Source organism: Cherax quadricarinatus, chromosome 7, assembly GCF_038502225.1.
Source record: "Cherax quadricarinatus isolate ZL_2023a chromosome 7, ASM3850222v1, whole genome shotgun sequence".
Lineage (NCBI taxonomy): Eukaryota > Metazoa > Arthropoda > Malacostraca > Decapoda > Parastacidae > Cherax > Cherax quadricarinatus.
The window spans coordinates 47,276,910-47,300,196 of record NC_091298.1 but is presented as its reverse complement, the minus strand read 5'-3'; the positions used below and the strand labels follow the sequence as shown (position 1 = coordinate 47,300,196).

At 42.4% G+C, this 23,287-nt stretch overlaps 1 protein-coding gene across 2 annotated transcripts in view; it reads right to left on the bottom strand.

The window, feature by feature from the left end:
- LOC128687034 (uncharacterized) overlaps window positions 1–23,287 on the bottom strand; it is a 197,515-nt gene that overhangs the window by 112,901 nt on the left and 61,327 nt on the right. For both annotated transcript variants that reach the window (XM_070082410.1, XM_070082411.1), the window contains 3 exons: window positions 13,174–13,311; window positions 4,954–5,038; window positions 914–1,024 (listed from right to left, as the gene is read on the bottom strand). In XM_070082410.1, coding sequence (XP_069938511.1) covers window positions 914–1,024; window positions 4,954–5,038; window positions 13,174–13,311 — 334 coding nt within the window. The remainder of the gene's footprint in view (window positions 1–913; window positions 1,025–4,953; window positions 5,039–13,173; window positions 13,312–23,287) is intronic.

Below are 23,287 nucleotides of genomic sequence, written 5' to 3'. Positions count from 1 at the left end.
CACCTTGTGTAGTGCAGACATCAATACACCTTGTGTAGTGCAGACATCAATACACCTTGCGTAGTGCAGACATTAATACACCAATACATCTGGTGGAGACACCAACCCACCTTGTGTAGTACAGACACCAACCCACCTTGTGTAGCAGACACCAACCCACTTTGTGTAGTAGAGACACCAACCCACCTTGTGTAGTAGACATCAACCCACCTTGTGTAGTAGAAACACCAACCCACCTTGTGTAGTAGAGACACCAACCCACCTTGTGTAGTAGACACCAACCCACCTTGTGTAGTAGACACCAACCCACCTTGTGTAGTAGAGACACCAACCCACCTTGTGTAGTAGACACCAACCCACCTTGTGTAGTAGAGACACCAACCCACCTTGTGTAGTAGACACCAACCCACCTTGTGTAGTAGAGACACCAACCCACCTTGTGTAGTAGACATCAACCCACCTTGTGTAGTAGAGACACCAACCCACCTTGTGTAGTAGAGACACCAACCCACCTTGTGTAGTAGACATCAACCCACCTTGTGTAGTAGAAACACCAACCCATCTTGTGTAGTAGAGACACCAACCCACCTTGTGTAGTAGACACCAACCCACCTTGTGCAGACACCAACCCACCCTGTGTAGTAGAGACACCAACCCATCTTGTGTAGTAGAGACACCAACCCACCTTGTGTGGTACAGACATCAACCCACCTTGTGTGGTACAGACATCAACCCACCTTGTGTGGTACAGACATCAACCCACATTGTGTGGTACAGACATCAACCCACCTTGTGTGGTACAGACATCAACCCACCTTGTGTAGTAGACATCAACACACCTTGTGTAGTAGAGACATCAACCCACCTTGTGTAGTAGACACCAACCCACCTTGTGTAGTAGACATCAACCCACCTTGTGTAGTAGAGACAGTGCGGAGTAAGTTATGGTGGATAGTGAGGCGGGAAGAGATGGCGCTGGGCAGACACACCGGGTCCAGCATCACCTCCTGAATATCAGTCAACACTGTAAGAAAACCTCAGCCTTAATAATGACTCTTCAAAAAATGTACTACATGATATACATACATGTTATACATACATACATATACAACAGTGTGCATATTAATTGGGACAGTGATGAAATAAGAGATTTATTTCGAAAATTAATGATTATTTAAAAAAATACACGGCAATGATATGACAAAAAATTGATTGAATAAGAGATATGATAACCTTTTCTTTTATAAGCGCTGCTACTCACTCTGGCATAAAATCGACCAATGTTGAACACATTTTGGTAAGTTCGTCATGGTACCAGGTTCTAATAACAGCAGCAATTAGCTTCTTCACAGATGAACAATTCTGTTTCGTGATCCTGCGTTTGGTTATTGCCCATAGATTTTCAATTCCATTGAAGTCATGAGAGTTTCCAGGCAAATTTAAAACGCTTAGCCCACTCTCTTCAGAGAATGTCAGCATTTTTCTGGAAGTGTGACATGGAGCAAGATCCTGCTGGAAAATATCTTCTCCATCAGAAAAGATTCTATCCACTGTTCATTGTTCCCTCAACAATAACAAGTCGTCCAGGGCCTTTAGTTAGTAAACCTACTACAAAACATCTTAGGCGAGTGTTTTGGCGCTTGTTGAATGTGTCCATTCCGAAGAGGTTCGCCTTTCTTCCATCTCATAACAACCGATCTGTTGCTCGGACCAACAAATGTACCTCATGTGAACATGTAACTTTTCTCCATTCTTCTAACATCCATTCCTTATAATCGAGTACCCACAGCAGCCATTTTTTCTTCATAGCAGCAGTCAATAATTGTTTATCGGGTTTCTGACAGTTCTGCCAACTTCAAGGAGCCTTCATCGAACAGTTGAAGAATCAACATTTACGCCAGCTGAAGCCAAATCTTTCTGCAGATCTCTGCTGTTTTTCTTGGGATCCTTTACACTATTTCTCATAACCTTGTCATCTTGCGTTTCTTCCACATCTTCCTCAACGCAACGCTCCATAATCACCAGTGTCGTCAGCTCTCTTCTGAATCCGACCAACAGTTGACTTTGCTAGGCTCTGTCTGATACTCGAATAAACATGTTTTCATAGAGCTATAATAATTGCACGTTTCCTATGTGTAACATCCATCGTGAATTTCAGCAGTAATCATAAAATGAAGGGAAGAATTTGGCGAAATCACATTCACTCATGGAGCACTCTTGCAGGAATAGCCTTACAGAACAACAGCTGTTGCAGCACTGACGCGAGTCGTACGGTAACACCACAGCTGGATGGTTGTCAGAAGTCGATAGTAAACACTTCTAAAAAGAAAAGAACTCAAACTACATTAATTAAGCCAGAGACTAAGATGAAATAATCACACAATTTACTCCTATTCCAATTACTGTGCACATTACTGCAGAAGCCACTGGTTGGCGAAATGTTCCCTCAATAAAGATTCCCAAATCTTGCACAAGTGTCTCGATGATCAACTTGTCGGTTTTCTAAACCATTTATTGACACACGTGTTTATGATACAAAAACTACTGTAGAAATGGTGAGGTTGTGGTTAAAGTTGAACTGCAACTTGTACTGGCTGTAGGTATGGTGAAGCAGCTATTAAAGTTGAACTACATCAAGTGGTAAGTGTTAGCAGTGAGCACCTTGAAGATAACACTAGAGAGCGCCTACAATCTTCAAGGGGAGCAACACATGGGCTCAACCTATGATTGTTGCTATCATATGTACGAGGAAGCAGCTTTACAGCCCCTGAGGAATGGCAGGGACGAGGGACATTAATGGAAACTTTAATTCCACACGAGCCAGAAAGCTTTTTAAAAGTGGATAAGACAGTGCTAAATCCTGTGACTGGATCAAAAGCTATAAGAGGTGAGCTAGGAGAGAAGAGTCGACCTGTGCGGCCACCTATGAGACGGGGAGCTACGAACTACGATTTAACAAAAGGATGTAAATGCTTTAGAAAACCGACAGGTTGAAGAACTAAACACTTGTGCAACATTTGCGAATCTTTACTGTGGAAAACTTTCGCCAGTCAGTGGTTTCTTCAGTCCAATACTGAGAAGAGGAGGAGTCTGAGTTGATTTTTCCACTAGTAACTCCGTCTACTGCTGCTTCAACTCGCCTGACTGCAGTACACTTATCCGTGCTTATGCTGTACATTTCTCAGGATTAATGGACTGAACACATCGACTCCAGCTTGAGGGACTGATTACCCCAAACTCCTTCTCATCTTCCACCGTTCTTCTCTGTACTGAACTGAAGAACCCTCTGGCTGGCGGAACATTTCCACAATAAATATTCCCAAATACTGCACAAGTGTCTCATTAACCCAACGAGCCACAAGTGAGCGCGTCTTGAAAGCTATGAGATGCGGTCTAGGAGCTACGGTTCAACCCATGAAGCCACAAATAAGTGAGCGTGTCTTGAGAGCTATGAGATGCGGTCTAGGAGCTACGGTTCAACCCATGAAGCCACAAATAAGTGAGCACACCTCCAGTAAGACCCACTGGGACAGGTCACACTTCAAGCTGAAGTAACAGTCAACAAGGCACGCATATTCCCATTTCAATTTCAGTGCTGAAAACCAGACACATGTTGAACCTTGTGGACGCCTTAACACGTATGATTAAGAGACAGTATATGTGAATGTAAACGATGTGAAAGTTATACATTATCTTATACAACTGTATTAAAGTAAACAATGTGAAGGTTGTACATTATCTTATACAACTGTATTAAAGTAAACAATGTGAAGGTTATACATTATCTTATACAACTGTATTAGTAAACAATGTGAAGGTTATGCATTATCTTATACAACTGTATTAGTAAACAAGGTGAAGGTTGTACACTACCTTATACAACTGTATTAGTAAACAACGTGAAGGTTATACATTATATTATACAACTGTATTAGTAAACAACGTGAAGGTTGTACACTACATTATACAACTGTATTAATAAACAAGTGTAATAATGTAAACACAACTCATCGTGTTAGCTACAACAGCATACTTAAATAGACTTCTCATAAGATTTGCAGTAAATTTCTCTAACGGGTTCAGTTAGGTTAGGTAAAATTAGGTTGTCCATTATCCATTTTTTACACAAATCAATTTTACAAGATAAGAGCTGTTATCTTTCCTCAGCTCATCTCAAAGCTCAGCCCTATCTGAGGTATACTACCGCCCCCAGGATGCCACCCACACCAGTCTAGCAGGTGCCTGCTTGCTGCTAGGTGAACAAGGACAGCAGGTGTAAGGAAACACGCCCTAGTGGTACATTCTGTAATCATTATTTAACTACATGTAAACCACACAATAACCAAATTCTGTAAACTCAGCATTGTAATCCTTATAGAGAATAAACTTTGAATTGAACTGAATTAAAAATAACCAATTATACAGCGAAAGAAAAAATATGTAGATACAGGCGGGCCCCGCTTATACAGCAGTTAGGTTCTGGGCTACTGTTGTAAAGCAAAAACTGCTGTAAAGTGAAACACAGTCTTTTAAATACATATAAAAGCCTGATAACATGTTCACACTATCATATAATAAGTGAACAACAGAGCTAAATCTTAAAAATGCATAAACATTACTTACCTGAAACTATTTTTGTCCTTGGCTTACACAGTGGTGAATATATTTACTGTAACAAGTTTGAATGAATGACGAATGGTTATAACTGACAACCACTGCATCAGCGAGACGCTGTAAAGTGAAGCGCTGTAAAGCGGGGCTCTCCGGTATAAGATAAAGGCGATAAAAAGTTGTAGACAAATAACCCGCACTTTATGAGACTGAAACTAAGGACAACGTTTTGGTCTGAACAGACAAGACGCAGTCACTGAGATTCTTACTGTTTAAGCTGCCTTCGTCAGTGAAATTATATATTTGCTTAAGCGAGCGGGTTGGATAGGGACATGTACTTACACGTGAGTGTGTCCTGGTCACTGCTGGAGGCAGGAAACGTCACGTGGACATGGGGATCCTTGCCCTTCGTCTCTCCCAGCCATGACTGCAACACACAATGAAAGATAATAAGGCACAATACCGTGACTGGAACAATACACAAATAACCAACACGTAGCCAAGATGAGACCATTCCCATTAATTGATAAACTGTTAATTTTTTAATGTGTTGAACTATCTCACTTTTGTAAATCTAGCTTCCTCACTTTAATACCAGTATGATTCATAACCTGTGTCAATATAGAGTAAGAAATAGTATTAGGCTGCCCGAAATGCCTAGGCCTACCTAGCTATACTAGTGGCCTTCTTTGTAATAAGTACTTTATTTTATAATTATCTTATGTAAACCACACATTATAATCTATACAGAGAAATAAACGTTTGAAATTGAATAGCAAAATGACACTTATGACGATGTTTCAGTAAACTGGACCATTAACAAGTCACACAGAAGCGCGAAGGTAAGGGAGCCAGATGTACGAGGGACGGGGGATGGGGATGGGGGGGGGGCAGGGAGACGAAAGAGGTAACATCGTTATAAGTTTACTTCTGCTATGTGAGGTTGTCTGTGTAAACCACACAATAGTCGTGTTATTACTTGCTTCGGTAAATGGTAAACTCACCTGGTGATGAACCGAGCCGCGGGGGCGTTGACCCCCGGAACACCCTCCAGGTATACCCCTCCAGGTATCCACCCTCCAGGTATACAACCCCCAGGTATGCCCCCTCCAGGTATACATCTTCCAGGTATACCCCCTCCAGGTATACAACCCCCAGGTATACCCCCTCCAGATGTACATCTTCCAGGTATACCCCCTCCAGGTATACACCCTCCATGTATACAACCTCCAGGTATAGACCCTCCAGGTATACACCCTCCAGGTATACCTTGGTAACAGATCCCGACAAATTAATTTAAAAAACATGTAAGCAAACACCAGGAGATATTTATCATTATTCTAGTATGCTCCAGTGTTCGCTCATGTGTCTTTCTAAACCATATTTAATCTAGTATTTATTTATTTTTATTTATTTAATTATTAATTTGAACATGATACAGAGAAGTACAAGGAATATAACTGTTAAACTGTAGCATGCCAAAGCCCCTTGTATGCAGAGTATTATGGGCAGGCTTAAAATTAACTCAAGATTAACTAAACAATGATAAATTCAGTGGTACAAAAATTATTGTAAAACAGATAATAATTTAGTACAAATGAGTATAACAAAGACAGGTCATATGGTCATTTACTGTGTTGCTGAGTAATTGCATACATCAGCAGCGTGCTGCTGCGCTACTCTATAATACGCCAGGTGCACAGTGTGAACCGAGCTGTGTTTCCCTGTCACATACAAGGTCTCATACAAGGTGTTGAAATCTTGCAGGCTGAGCTGGTATACTTCAGTAGGTCGCTGAGGACATTATCAAGTATTCAAGTAAATGTTAGTCGTGATGACCAAGACATATGTGCAACACCTGGGTATACTTGCTGTTAAAGCCACTCCTTTGCCACATGTGCAACACAGTGGCTTCATGGGATCTTAATACTTGGGAATTCTTCGCTTGCCTAATTCTTGGGCACGACCTACTTCCACATTGAACTAATGTGACACTACCTATGTCTGCTGCACCTCTCCTGCCAACGGTTTATAGGCCCCTTCTCAGCACGTATGCCGTATTCTATTCAAGATTGATGGACTGACCACATCGACTCAAGGTTGAGGGACTGATTACCTCATTCTCCTCCTGTTCTTCAAGTTTCTCCTACGTATGGACTGATGAAGCCACTGTGTGGCGAAACGTTTCCTCAATAAAGATACCCAAGAGTTGCACATGTGTCTAATTTATCAACATGTCGGTTCTCTGAACCATTCATCTGCAAATCTGTCAGACACTGCAACTTCTTGGGATCTTAATACTTAGGAACTCTTCGCTTGCCTAATTCTTGGGCACGACCTACTTCCACATTGAACAAATGTGACACGACCTATGACTGCTGCACCTCTCCTGCCATACGGTTTATAAGCTGCTTCTCCGCTGACATGCCGTATTCTATTCAAGATTGATGGACTGAACACATCGACTCAAGGTTGAGGGACTGATTACCTCATTCTCCTCCTGTTCTTCAAGTTTCTCCTACGTATGGACTGATGAAGCCACTGTGTGGCGAAACGTTTCCTCAATAAAGATACCCAAGACTTGCACATGTGTCTAATTTATCATACTTACTGTTAAAGCCACTCCTTTGCCACATGTGCAACACTTGGGTATACTTACTGTTAAAGCCACTCCTTTGCCACATGTGCAACACTTGGGTATACTTACTGTTAAAGCCACTCCTTTGCCACATGTCTTATTCATCATCTTACTGCTATCAAAGGTTTATCGGCTTCAAAGGTATCGTTCCAACACAGCTGGAGTTATTATCACCAGGGAGCAACAATCTCTGAAGAAGTTCCAACACAGCTGGAGTTATTATCACCCGGGAGCAACACTCTCTGAAGAAGTTCCAACAGCTGGAGTTATTATCACCCGGGAGCAACAATCTCTGAAGAAGTTCCAACACAGCTGGAGTTATTATCACCCGGGAGCAACAATCTCTGAAGAAGTTCCAACACAGCTGGAGTTATTATCACCAGGGAGCAACGATCTCTCAAGAAGTTCCAACACAGCTGGAGTTATTATCACCAGGGAGCAACAATCTCTGAAGAAGTTCCAACACAGCTGGAGTTATTATCACCCGGGAGCAACACTCTCTGAAGAAGTTCCAACACAGCTGGAGTTATTATCACCCGGGAGCAACAATCTCTGAAGAAGTTCCAACACAGCTGGAGTTATTATCACCCGGGAGCAACAATCTCTGAAGAAGTTCCAACACAGCTGGAGTTATTATCACCCGGGAGCAACAATCTCTGAAGAAGTTCCAACACAGCTGGAGTTATTATCACCAGGTAGCAACGATCTCTCAAGAAGTTCCAACACAGCTGGAGTTATTATCACCAGGGAGCAACGATCTCTCAAGAAGTTCCAACACAGCTGGAGTTATTATCACCAGGGAGCAACAATCTCTGAAGAAGTTCCAACACAGCTGGAGTTATTATCACCCGGGAGCAACAATCTCTGAAGAAGTTCCAACACAGCTGGAGTTATTATCACCCAGGATCAACAATCTCTGAAGAAGTTCCAACACAGCTGGAGTTATTATCACCCGGGAGCAACAATCTCTGAAGAAGTTCCAACACAGCTGGAGTTATTATCACCCGGGAGCAACAATCTCTGAAGAAGTTCCAACACAGCTGGAGTTATTATCACCAGGGAGCAACAATCTCTGAAGAAGTTCCAACACAGCTGGAGTTATTATCACCCGGGAGCAACAATCTCTGAAGAAGTTCCAACACAGCTGGAGCTATTATCACCCGGGAGCAACAATCTCTGAAGAAGTTCCAACACAGCTGGAGTTATTATCACCCAGGAGCAACAATCTCTGAAGAAGTTCCAACACAGCTGGAGTTATTATCACCCAGGAGCAACAATCTCTGAAGAAGTTCCAACACAGCTGGAGTTATTATCACCCGGGAGCAACACTCTCTGAAGAAGTTCCAACACAGCTGGAGTTATTATCACCCGGGAGCAACAATCTCTGAAGAAGTTCCAACACAGCTGGAGTTATTATCACCCGGGAGCAACAATCTCTGAAGAAGTTCCAACACAGCTGGAGTTATTATCACCAGGGAGCAACGATCTCTGAAGAAGTTCCAACACAGCTGGAGTTATTATCACCAGGGAGCAACAATCTCTGAAGAAGTTCCAACACAGCTGGAGTTATTATCACCCGGGAGCAACAATCTCTGAAGAAGTTCCAACACAGCTGGAGTTATTATCACCCGGGAGCAACAATCTCTGAAGAAGTTCCAACACAGCTGGAGTTATTATCACCCGGGAGCAACAATCTCTGAAGAAGTTCCAACACAGCTGGAGTTATTATCACCCGGGAGCAACAATCTCTGAAGAAGTTCCAACACAGATGGAGTTATTATCACCCGGGAGCAACAATCTCTGAAGAAGTTCCAACACAGCTGGAGTTATTATCACCCAGGAGCAACAATCTCTGAAGAAGTTCCAACACAGCTGGAGTTATTATCACCCGGGAGCAACAATCTCTGAAGAAGTTCCAACACAGCTGGAGTTATTATCACCCGGGAGCAACACTCTCTGAAGAAGTTCCAACACAGCTGGAGTTATTATCACCCGGGAGCAACAATCTCTGAAGAAGTTCCAACACAGCTGGAGTTATTATCACCCGGGAGCAACAATCTCTGAAGAAGTTCCAACACAGCTGGAGTTATTATCACCAGGGAGCAACGATCTCTCAAGAAGTTCCAACACAGCTGGAGTTATTATCACCAGGGAGCAACAATCTCTGAAGAAGTTCCAACACAGCTGGAGTTATTATCACCCGAGAGCAACAATCTCTGAAGAAGTTCCAACACAGCTGGAGTTATTATCACCCGGGAGCAACAATCTCTGAAGAAGTTCCAACACAGCTGGAGTTATTATCACCCGGGAGCAACAATCTCTGAAGAAGTTCCAACACAGCTGGAGTTATTATCACCAGGGAGCAACAATCTTTCAAGAAGTTCCAACACAGCTGGAGTTATTATCACCAGGGAGCAACAATCTCTGAAGAAGATCCAACACAGAGAGAGTTATTATCACCAGGGAGCAACAATCTCTCAAGAAGTTCCAACACAGCTGGAGTTATTATCACCAGGGAGCAACAATCTCTCAAGAAGTTCCAACACAGATAGAGTTATTATCACCCGGGAGCAACAATCTCTGAAGAAGTTCCAACACAGCTGGAGTTATTATCACCAGGAAGCAACAATCTCTCAAGAAGGTCCAACATAGCTGGAGTTATTATCACCAAGGAGCAACAATCTCTGAAGAAGTTCCAACACAGCTGGAGTTATTATCACCAGGGAGCAACAATCTCTGAAGAAGTTCCAATACAGCTGGAGTTATTATCACCAGGGAGTAACAATATCTCAAGAAGGTCCAGCATAGCTGGAGTTATTATCACCAGGGAGCAACAATCTCTCAAGGAGGTCCAACATAGATGGAGTTATTATCACCAGGGAGCAACAATCTCTCAAGAAGTTCCAACACAGCTGGAGTTATTATCACCAGGGAACAACAATCAAGAAGTTCCAACACAGCTGAGTTATTATCACCAGGGAACAACAATCAAGAAGTTCCAACACAGCTGGAGTTATTATCACCAGGGAGCAACAATCTCTCAAGAAGGTCCAACATAGCTGGAGTTATTATCACCAAGGAGCAACAATCTCTGAAGAAGTTCCAAAACAGATAGAGTTATTATCACCAGGGAACAACAATCAAGAAGTTCCAACACAGCTGGAGTTATTATCACCAGGGAACAACAATCAAGAAGTTCCAACACAGCTGGAGTTATTATCACCAGGGAGCAACAATCTCTCAAGAAGGTCCAACATAGCTGGAGCTATTATCACCAGGGAGCAACAATCTCTGAAGAAGTTCCAACACAGATAGAGTTATTATCACCAGGGAACAATAATCAAGAAGTTCCAACACAGCTGGAGTTATTATCACCAGGGAGCAACAATCTCTCAAGAAGGTCCAACATAGCTGGAGTTATTATCACCAAGGAGCAACAATCTCTGAAGAAGTTCCAACACAGCTGGAGTTATTATCACCAGGGAACAACAATCAAGAAGTTCCAACACAGCTGGAGTTATTATCACCAGGGAACAACAATCAAGAAGTTCCAACACAGCTGGAGTTATTATCACCAGGGAGCAACAATCTCTGAAGAAGTTCCAACACAGATAGAGTTATTATCACCAGGGAACAACAATCAAGAAGTTCCAACACAGCTGGAGTTATTATCACCAGGGAGCAACAATCTCTCAAGAAGTTCCAACACAGATAGAGTTATTATCACCAAGGAGCAACAATCTCTGAAGAAGTTCCAACACAGCTGGAGTTATTATCACCAGGGAACAACAATCAAGAAGTTCCAACACAGCTGGAGTTATTATCACCAGGGAACAACAATCAAGAAGTTCCAACACAGCTGGAGTTATTATCACCAGGGAACAACAATCAAGAAGTTCCAACACAGTTTAGTTAGTTTAGTTTAATATGTTTATTATGCACCCCATACCCATCCTGTGGGCGGTAGTCAAAAGATTACAGAGGTACATAATTGGTCCAGGGACTGGACTCCAAGGAGTTATTATCACCAGGGAACAACAAGCGTCTACAAGTCCTGATGTTCAGGTTCACAAACATTTTGCAGAGAAAATAAAAATATCCACTAAAGTTAAGATATAGTTGAAAAACATGAATAAAAGTTAATATTTTAAATTTTGTAGATATTAATGAACTCTACATAGTTAAATTTAAGAAATGGGATAAACGAGAAGTTTGTGTGGATCCTGGACCATTATAAAGTAGTAATGTTTGTGTGGATCCTGGACCATTATAAAGTAGTAATGTTTGTGTGGATCCTGGACCATTATAAAGTAGTAATGTTTGTGTGGATCCTGGACCATTATAAAGTAGTAATGTTTGTGTGGGTCCTGGACCATTATAAAGTAGTAGCAACATTTGTGTGGGTCCTGGACCATTATAAAGTAGTAACATTTGTGTGGGTCCTGGGCCATCATCCACCATCACGTCAATAAAAAAAACATTTACAACTTCCACAATCTCAACCTCCGCCGCCACTAACAACGAAATATGGAGCCCAGGTTATAACTTTTTCAGATGCGACTTAAAAACAGGCAACAACGGGGGGGGAGGGGGGTTGGCCTGTGTGTCACAGAGTCGCTCACTTGCTCGGGACTAAACACCACTAATGATGTAGCTGAAGTTTTGGCAGTAAATACTGAAAACCAAAACTTTGTCATTGTGGTTGTATACAAGCCACCAGATACAACTTCCCGACAATTTCAGGAATTACTTTTGAAAAATTAACCACAGTCTGGAAAATCTCCCAACTCCCGCCCCAAACATCTTGCTGCCGGGGGATTTCAACTTAAGGCACCTAAAATGAGCTTTGCTCAGACCTCTGCAACACAATTGCCATCAACGATTTGTTAAGTTATACCATAAATTAAGGAAAGATCCTGGACTTCACCTTACGAAACAGACAAAGCAAATGTGATAGTAATTATGAACAAGGTAAATTATAGTGGAGAAATGAACATGTTATTAGAGGACTGGAGAACTTACGTGCCACTTAAGCATCTTTATTCCGAAACGTTCGTACAAAAACTCTTCTCCAGGCTGAGGGACTGACCACCTCAACACTACGTCTTCAAGGATGGACTGATTACATCGCCTAATCATCTCTACTGCTTCTGCCAACTTTTCTGTACTAGATTGAAGGCGAAACGTTTCGGAATAAAGATGTTTAATTAACTGTGGCACATGTGTCTTAACTCCCTCTAGGCTGGAATACTGCTGTACATTAACGGCCCCTTTCAAGGCAGGCGAAATTGTAGACGTTGAGAATATACAGAGAACATTCACGGTACACATAAGTACGATAAAGCACCTCAATTACTGGGAACAGTTCAAGTCCCTTGATTTGTACTCCTTGGAACGCAGGCGAGAAAGGTACATAATAACATACACTTGGAAAAGTCCTACAGGGACTATTCCCAGATCTGCACACGAAAATCACTCTCTACGAAAGCAAAAGACTCGACATGAGATGTAACATCCCACCAATGAAAAGCAGGGCCTCCACAACACAATAATTGTCAGAGCCCAGGACTGTTCAACTGCCTCCTAGCATACATAAGGGGGATTACTAATAGACCCCTGGCTGTCTTCAAGAGGGAGATAGACAGGCACCTAAAGCCAGTACCTGACCAGCCGGGCTGTGGTTCGTACGTCGGTTTACGTGCGGCCAGCAGTAACAGCCTGGTTGATCAGACCCTGGTACACTACGAGCCATGGTCACAAACCGGGCCGCGGGGGCGCTGACCCCGAAATCCCCTCCAGGTATACTCGGGGGTATCCAGGTATACTGTCCACTTTCACGACTACTACAATCTCAACCTCCACCACAACCACCACTTCCCTTAAGCCTAAGTACACACTGAGTACGGCGACTATGAATAGTATACCTTAAAGAGAGCAGTAAAGGTGTAGGGGTCAGGTGTGTAGGTAGCAGCTGTGATCCACACGCCTCTGACAGCGTCTCCGCCGGGTAGCTGCTGCAGCTGCTGCTGGGAACCCTCTAGCACGCTCTCCACTCCCGCAACCTGTAGCACAACAAGCACATGATAGCAATGATATACAATGATATACAATGATACACAATGCACACAAGTAGATGAGTAAGACACATGTAGGAACGTTTCGCCTGCTCAGCAGGCTTTTAAGGTTAAATATAGAGGAAACTTAATTATGGAAGACAGCCGCAACAGTGGAGAGGTAAATATTTGATGATCAGTCCCTTAACCTTAAAGAGGAAGAACAAGAAGGCAGACGAAGAACAAGAAGAGGAAGAATAAGCGGAGGCGGCGGCAGCAGAAGCAGCAGTAATTGCTGGTATAACACTAGCAACAGTAGAAGCAGCAGTTGAAGCAGTAAGTGCAGCAGCAAGTACAGCAGCAGCTGCAACAGCAGGTGCAGCAGTAGCAACAGCAGCTGCAGCAGTAAGTGCAGCAGCAGTTGCAGCAGTAAGTGCAGCAGCAGCTGCAACAGCAGGTGCAGCAGTAGCAGCAGCAATTGCAACACCTGCAGCAGTAACAGCAGAAGTAGCAACAGCAGCTGCAGCAGTAAGTGCAGCAGCAGTTGCAGCAGTAAGTGCTGCAGCAACTGCAACAGCAGGTTCAGCAGTAGCAGCAGCAATAGCAACAACTGCAACAGTAACAACAGCAGTAGCAATTACAAACTGCTGCTGCTGCTTGTACGTAATATCTACAAGTGAGGACAAATCAAGGTCAGTACATCACTTAGGTTAATACGGTCAAATGTGTGAGTGTCACCAGTCTTACTAATGATGTGTAGAGCTGTGCCTATAATGACATACACGTACAATAATGACATACACGTACAATAATGACATACAAGTACAATAATGACATACACGTACAATAATGACATACACGTACAATAATGACATACACGTACAATAATGACATACACGTACAATAATGACATACACGTACAATAATGACATACACGTACAATAATGACATACACGTACAATAATGACATACACGTACAATAATGACATACACGTACAATAATGACATACACGTACAATAATGACATACACGTACAATAATGACATACACGTACAATAATGACATACACGTACAATAATGACATACACGTACAATAATGACATACACGTACAATAATGACATACACGTACAATAATGACATACACGTACAATAATGACATACACGTACAATAAAGACAGTGATGGAGGGAGATGTGTGAACACAGCGTTCATCACCACAACCAGAGCTGTTACGGTGCCCCGTGACCTGGTGGCAAAACCTCTCGCTTCACACGGTGAGAGTCCGGGTTCGATTCCCGGCAAGGGTGAAAACACTGGGTGTGTTTCCTTACACCGGTTGTCTATGTTCACCTATCAGTAACAATGGGTACGTGGGTGTTAGTGGACTGGTGTGGGTCGCATCCTGGGACAAAACTGACCTAATTTGCGGGAAATGCTCAGCATAACAAGCGGCTTTCTATATAGTAGTATGTCACTGGTGTCAGCTAGGACTGTATACCTTGTACATGTACTTGTAGTAAATAAAGATATTGTTATTATTAATATAATATACTAACAACCAAAGTTTCTCTTGACCAAACACTTGGTCATACAACTGCTCAGTACGATGTTCTTTCATGCACTAGGTACCACTCACTATACTAGGTACCACTCACTATACTAGGTACCACTCGCTATACTAGGAACCACTCACTATACTAGGAACCACTCACTATACTAGGTACCACTCACTATACTAGCTACCACTCACTATACTAGCTACCACTCACTATACTAGGTACCAATCACTATACTAGGTACCCTCACTATACTAGGTACCACTCACTATACTAGGAACCACTCACTATACTAGGTACCACTCACTATACTAGGTACCACTCACTATACTAGGTACCACTCACTATACTAGGTACCACTCACTATACTAGCTACCACTCACTATACTAGGTACCACTCACTATACTAGGTACCACTCACTATACTAGCTACCACTCACTATACTAGGTACCACTCACTATACTAGGAACCACTCACTATACTAGGAACCACTCACTATACTAGGTACCACTCACTATACTAGCTACCACTCACTATACTAGCTACCACTCACTATACTAGGTACCACTCACTATACTAGCTACCACTCACTATACTAGGTACCACTCACTATACAAGCTACCACTCACTATACTAGGTACCACTCACTATACTAGCTACCACTCACTATACTAGGTACCACTCACTATACTAGCTACCACTCACTATACTAGGTACCACTCACTATACTAGCTACCACTCACTATACTAGGTACCACTCACTATACTAGGTACCACTCACTATACTAGGTACCACTCACTATACTAGGTACCACTCACTATACTAGCTACCACTCACTATACTAGGTACCACTCACTATACTAGCTACCACTCACTATACTAGGTACCACTCACTATACTAGCTACCACTCACTATACTAGGTACCACTCACTATACTAGCTACCACTCACTATACTAGGTACCACTCACTATACTAGGTACCACTCACTATACTAGCTACCACTCACTATACTAGGTACCACTCACTATACTAGGAACCACTCACTATACTAGGAACCACTCACTATACTAGGTACCACTCACTATACTAGCTACCACTCACTATACTAGCTACCACTCACTATACTAGGTACCACTCACTATACTAGCTACCACTCACTATACTAGGTACCACTCACTATACAAGCTACCACTCACTATACTAGGTACCACTCACTATACTAGGTACCACTCACTATACTAGGTACCACTCACTATACTAGCTACCACTCACTATACTAGGTACCACTCACTATACTAGCTACCACTCACTATACTAGGTACCACTCACTATACTAGGTACCACTCACTATACTAGCTACCACTCACTATACTAGGTACCACTCACTATACTAGGTACCACTCACTATACTAGGTGCCACTCACTATACTAGCTATCACTCACTATACTAGGTACCACTCACTATACTAGCTACCACTCACTATACTAGGTACCACTCACTATACTAGCTACCACTCACTATACTAGGTACCACTCACTATACTAGGTACCACTCACTATACTAGCTACCACTCACTATACTAGGTACCACTCACTATACTAGGAACCACTCACTATACTAGGAACCACTCACTATACTAGGTACCACTCACTATACTAGCTACCACTCACTATACTAGCTACAACTCACTATACTAGGTACCACTCACTATACTAGGTACCACTCACTATACTAGGTACCACTCACTATACTAGGAACCACTCACTAAACTAGGTACCACTCACTATACTAGGTACCACTCACTATACTAGGTACCACTCACTATACTAGGTACCACTCACTATACTAGCTACCACTCACTATACTAGGCACCACTCACCATACTAGGTACCACTCACTATACTAGCTACCACTCACTATACTAGGTACCACTCACTATACTAGCTACCACTCACTATACTAGCTACCACTCACTATACTAGGTACCACTCGCTATACTAGGAACCACTCACTATACTAGGTACCACTCACTATACTAGGTAACACTCACTATACTAGGTACTACTCACTATACTAGGTACCACTCACTATACTAGGAACCACTCACTATACTAGGTACCACTCACTATACTAGGTACCACTCGCTATACTAGGAACCACTCACTATACTAGGTACCACTCACTATACTAGGTACCACTCACTATACTAGGTACCACTCACTATACTAGGTACCACTCACTATACTAGGAACCACTCACTATACTAGGTACCACTCACTATACTAGGTACCACTCACTATACTAGGTACCACTCACTATACTAGGTACCACTCACTATACTAGGTACCACTCACTATACTAGGTACCACTCACTATACTAGGAACCACTCACTATACTAGGTACCACTCACTATACTAGGTACCACTCACTATACTAGGTACCACTCACTATACTAGCTACCACTCACTATACTAGGTACCACTCACTATACTAGGTACCACTCACTATACTAGCTACCACTCACTATACTAGGTACCACTCACTATACTAGCTACCACTCACTATACTAGCTACCACTCACTATACTAGGTACCACTCGCTATACTAGGAACCACTCACTATACTAGGTACCACTCACTATACTAGGTACCACTCACTATACTAGGTACTACTCACTATACTAGGTACCACTCACTATACTAGGAACCACTCACTATACTAGGTACCACTCACTATACTAGGTACCACTCACTATACTAGGTACCACTCACTATACTAGGTACCACTCACTAGACTAGGTACTACTCACTATACTAGGTACCACTCACTATACTAGGTACCACTCACTATAATAGGTACCACTCACTATACAAGGTACCACTCACTATACTAGGTACCACTCACTATACTAGGTACCACTTACTATAATACGTACCACTCACTAAACTAGGTACCACTCACTATACTAGGTAGAAGCTCACTATACTAGGTACCACTCGCTATACTATGTACCACTCACTATACTAGGTACCACTCACTATACTAGGTACCACTCACTATAATAGGTACCACTCGCTATATTAGGTACCACTCACTATACTAGGTACCACTCACTATACTAGGTATCACTCGCTATACTAGGTACCACTCACTATACTAGGTATCACTCACTATACTAGGTACCACTCACTATACTAGGTACCACTCACTATACTAGGTACCACTCACTATACCAGGCACCACACTATACTAGGTACCACTCACTATACTAGGTACCACTCGCTATACTAGGTACCACTCACTATACTAGGTACCACTCACTATACTAGGTACCACTCACTATAATAGGTACCACTCGCTATACTAGGTACCACTCGCTATATTAGGTACCACTCACTATACTAGGTACCACTCGCTATACTAGGTACCACCCACTATACTAGGTATCACTCGCTATACTAGGTACCACTCACTATACTAGGTATCACGCACTATACTAGGTACCACTCACTATACTAGGTACCACTCACTATACTAGGTACCACTCACTATACTAGGTACCACTCACTATACCAGGCACCACACTATACTAGGTACCACTCACTATACTAGGTACCACTCGCTATACTAAGTACCACTTACTATACTAGGTACCACTCACTATACTAGGTACCACTCACTATAATAGGTACCACTCGCTATACTAGGTACCACTCGCTATATTAGGTACCACTCACTATAATAGGTACCACTCGCTGTACTAGGTACCACTCACTATACTAGGTACCACTCACTATACTAGGTACCACTCACTATACTAGGTACCACTCACTATACTAGGCACCACTCACTATACTAGGTACCACTCACTATACAAGGTACCACTCACTATACTAGGTACCACTCACTATACTAGGTACCACTCACTAATAGGTACCACTCACTATACTAGGTACCACTCACTATACTAAGTACCACTCACTATACTAGGTACCACTCACTATACTAGGTACCACTCGCTATACTAGGTACCACTCACTATACTAGGTACCACTCACTATAATAGGTACCACTCACTATACTAGGTACCACTCACTATACTAGGCACCATTCACTATACTAAGTACCACTCACTATACTAGGTACCACTCACTATACTAGGTACCACTCACTATACTATGCACCACTCACTATACTAGGTACCACTCACTATAATAGGTACCACTCACTATAATAGGTACCACTCGCTATACTAGGTACCACTCACTACACTAGGTACCACTCACTATACTATGTACCACTCACTATACTATGTACCACTCACTATACTAGGTACCACTCACTATACTAGGTACCACTCACTATACTAGGAACCACTCACTATACTAGGTACCACTCACTATACTAGGTACCACTCACTATACTAGGTACCACTCACTATACTAGGTACCACTCGCTATACTAGGTACCACTCACTATACTAGGTACCACTCACTATACTATGTACCACTCGGTATACTAGGAACCACTCACTATACTAGGAACCACTCACTATACTAGGAACACTCACTATAGTAGGTACCACTCGCTATACTAGGAACCACTCACTATACCAGGAACCACTCACTATACTAGGAACCACTCACTATACTAGGAACCACTCACTATACTAGGAACCACTCACTATACTAGGTACCACTCACTATACTAGGAACCACTCACTATACTAGGAACCACTCACTATACTAGGAACCACTCACTATACTAGGTACCACTCACTATACTAGGAACCACTCACTATACTAGGAACCACTCACTATTCTAGGTACCACTCACTATACTAGGAACCACTCACTATACTAGGTACCACTCACTATACTAGGTACCACTCACTATACTAGGTACCACTCTATACTAGGAACCACTCACTATACTAGGTACCACTCACTATACTAGGAACCACTCATTATACTAGGTACCACTCACTATACTAGGAACCATTCACTATACTAGGAACCACTCACTATACTAGATACCACTCACTATACTAGGAGCCACTCACTATATTAGGTACCACTCACTATACTAAGTACCACTCACTATACTAGGTACCACTCACTATACTAGGTACTACTCACTATACTAGGTACCACTCACTATACTAGGTACCACTCACTATACTAGGTACCACTCACTATACTAGCTACCACTCACTATACTAGGTACCACTCACTATACTAGCTACCACTCACTATACTAGCTACCACTCACTATACTAGGTACCACTCGCTATACTAGGAACCACTCACTATACTAGGTACCACTCACTATACTAGGTACCACTCACTATACTAGGTACTACTCACTATACTAGGAACCACTCACTATACTAGGTACCACTCACTATACTAGGTACCACTCACTATACTAGGTACCACTCACTATACTAGGTACCACTCACTAGACTAGGTACTACTCAGTATACTAGGTACCACTCACCATACTAGGTACCACTCACTATAATAGGTACCACTCACTATACAAGGTACCACTCACTATACTAGGTACCACTCACTATACTAGGTACCACTTACTATAATACGTACCACTCACTAAACTAGGTACCACTCACTATACTAGGTAGAAGCTCACTATACTAGGTACCACTCGCTATACTATGTACCACTCACTATACTAGGTACCACTCACTATACTAGGTACCACTCACTATAATAGGTACCACTCGCTATATTAGGTACCACTCACTATACTAGGTACCACTCACTATACTAGGTATCACTCGCTATACTAGGTACCACTCACTATACTAGGTATCACTCACTATACTAGGTACCACTCACTATACTAGGTACCACTCACTATACTAGGTACCACTCACTATACCAGGCACCACACTATACTAGGTACCACTCACTATACTAGGTACCACTCGCTATACTAGGTACCACTCACTATACTAGGTACCACTCACTATACTAGGTACCACTCACTATAATAGGTACCACTCGCTATACTAGGTACCACTCGCTATATTAGGTACCACTCACTATACTAGGTACCACTCGCTATACTAGGTACCACTCACTATACTAGGTACCACTCACTATACTAGGTACCACTCACTATACTAGGTATCACTCACTATACTAGGTACCACTCATTATACTAGGTACCACTCACTATACTAGGTACCACTCACTATACCAGGCACCACACTATACTAGGTACCACTCACTATACTAGGTACCACTCGCTATACTAGGTACCACTCACTATACTAGGTACCACTCACTATACTAGGTACCACTCACTATAATAGGTACCACTCGCTATACTAGGTACCACTCGCTATATTAGGTACCACTCACTATAATAGGTACCACTCGCTGTACTAGGTACCACTCACTATACTAGGTACCACTCACTATACTAGGTACCACTCACTATACTAGGTACCACTCACTATACTAGGCACCACTCACTATACTAGGCACCACTCACTATACTAGGTACCACTAACTATACAAGGTACCACTCACTATACTAGGTACCACTCACTATACTAGGTACCACTCACTCTAATAGGTACCACTCACTATACTAGGTACCACTCACTATACTAGGTACCACTCACTATAGTAGGTACCACTCACTATACTAGGTACCACTCGCTATACTAGGTACCACTCACTATACTAGGTACCACTCACTATAATAGGTACCACTCACTATACTAGGTACCACTCACTATACTAGGCACCATTCACTATACTAAGTACCACTCACTATACTAGGTACCACTCACTATACTAGGTACCACTCACTATACTATGCACCACTCACTATACTAGGTACCACTCACTATAATAGGTACCACTCACTATAATAGGTACCACTCGCTATACTAGGTACCACTCACTACACTAGGTACCACTCACTATACTATGTACCACTCACTATACTATGTACCACTCACTATACTAGGTACCACTCACTATACTAGGTACCACTCACTATACTAGGAACCACTCACTATACTAGGTACCACTCACTATACTAGGTACCACTCACTATACTAGGTACCACTCACTATACTAGGTACCACTCACTATACTAGGTACCACTCACTATACTAGGTACCACTCGCTATACTAGGTACCACTCACTATACTAGGTACCACTCACTATAATAGGTACCACTCACTATACTAGGTACCACTCACTATACTAGGCACCATTCACTATACTAAGTACCACTCACTATACTAGGTACCACTCACTATACTAGGTACCACTCACTATACTATGCACCACTCACTATACTAGGTACCACTCACTATAATAGGTACCACTCACTATAATAGGTACCACTCGCTATACTAGGTACCACTCACTACACTAGGTACCACTCACTATACTATGTACCACTCACTATACTATGTACCACTCACTATACTAGGTACCACTCACTATACTAGGTACCACTCACTATACTAGGAACCACTCACTATACTAGGTACCACTCACTATACTAGGTACCACTCACTATACTAGGTACCACTCACTATACTAGGTACCACTCACTATACTAGGTACCACTCGCTATACTAGGTACCACTCACTATACTAGGTACCACTCACTATACTATGTACCACTCGCTATACTAGGAACCACTCACTATACTAGGAACCACTCACTATACTAGGAACCACTCACTATAGTAGGTACCACTCGCTATACTAGGAACCACTCACTATACTAGAAACCACTCACTATACTAGGAACCACTCACTATACTAGGAACCACTCACTATACTAGGAACCACTCACTATACTAGGTACCACTCACTATACTAGGAACCACTCACTATACTAGGAACCACTCACTATACTAGGAACCACTCACTATACTAGGTACCACTCACTATACTAGGAACCACTCACTATACTAGGAACCACTCACTATTCTAGGTACCACTCACTATACTAGGAACAACTCACTATACTAGGTACCACTCACTATACTAGGTACCACTCACTATACTAGGTACCACTCTCTATACTAGGAACCGCTCACTATACTAGGTACCACTCACTATACTAGGAACCACTCATAATACTAGGTACCACTCACTATACTAGGAACCATTCACTATACTAGGAACCACTCACTATACTAGATACCACTCACTATACTAGGAGCCACTCACTATATTAGGTACCACTCACTATACTAGGTACCACTCACTATACTAGGTACCACTCACTATACTAGGTACTACTCACTATACTAGGTACCACTCACTATACTAGGTACCACTCACTATACTAGGTACCACTCATTATACTACGTACCACTCACTATACTAGGTACCACTCACTATAGTAGGTACCACTCACT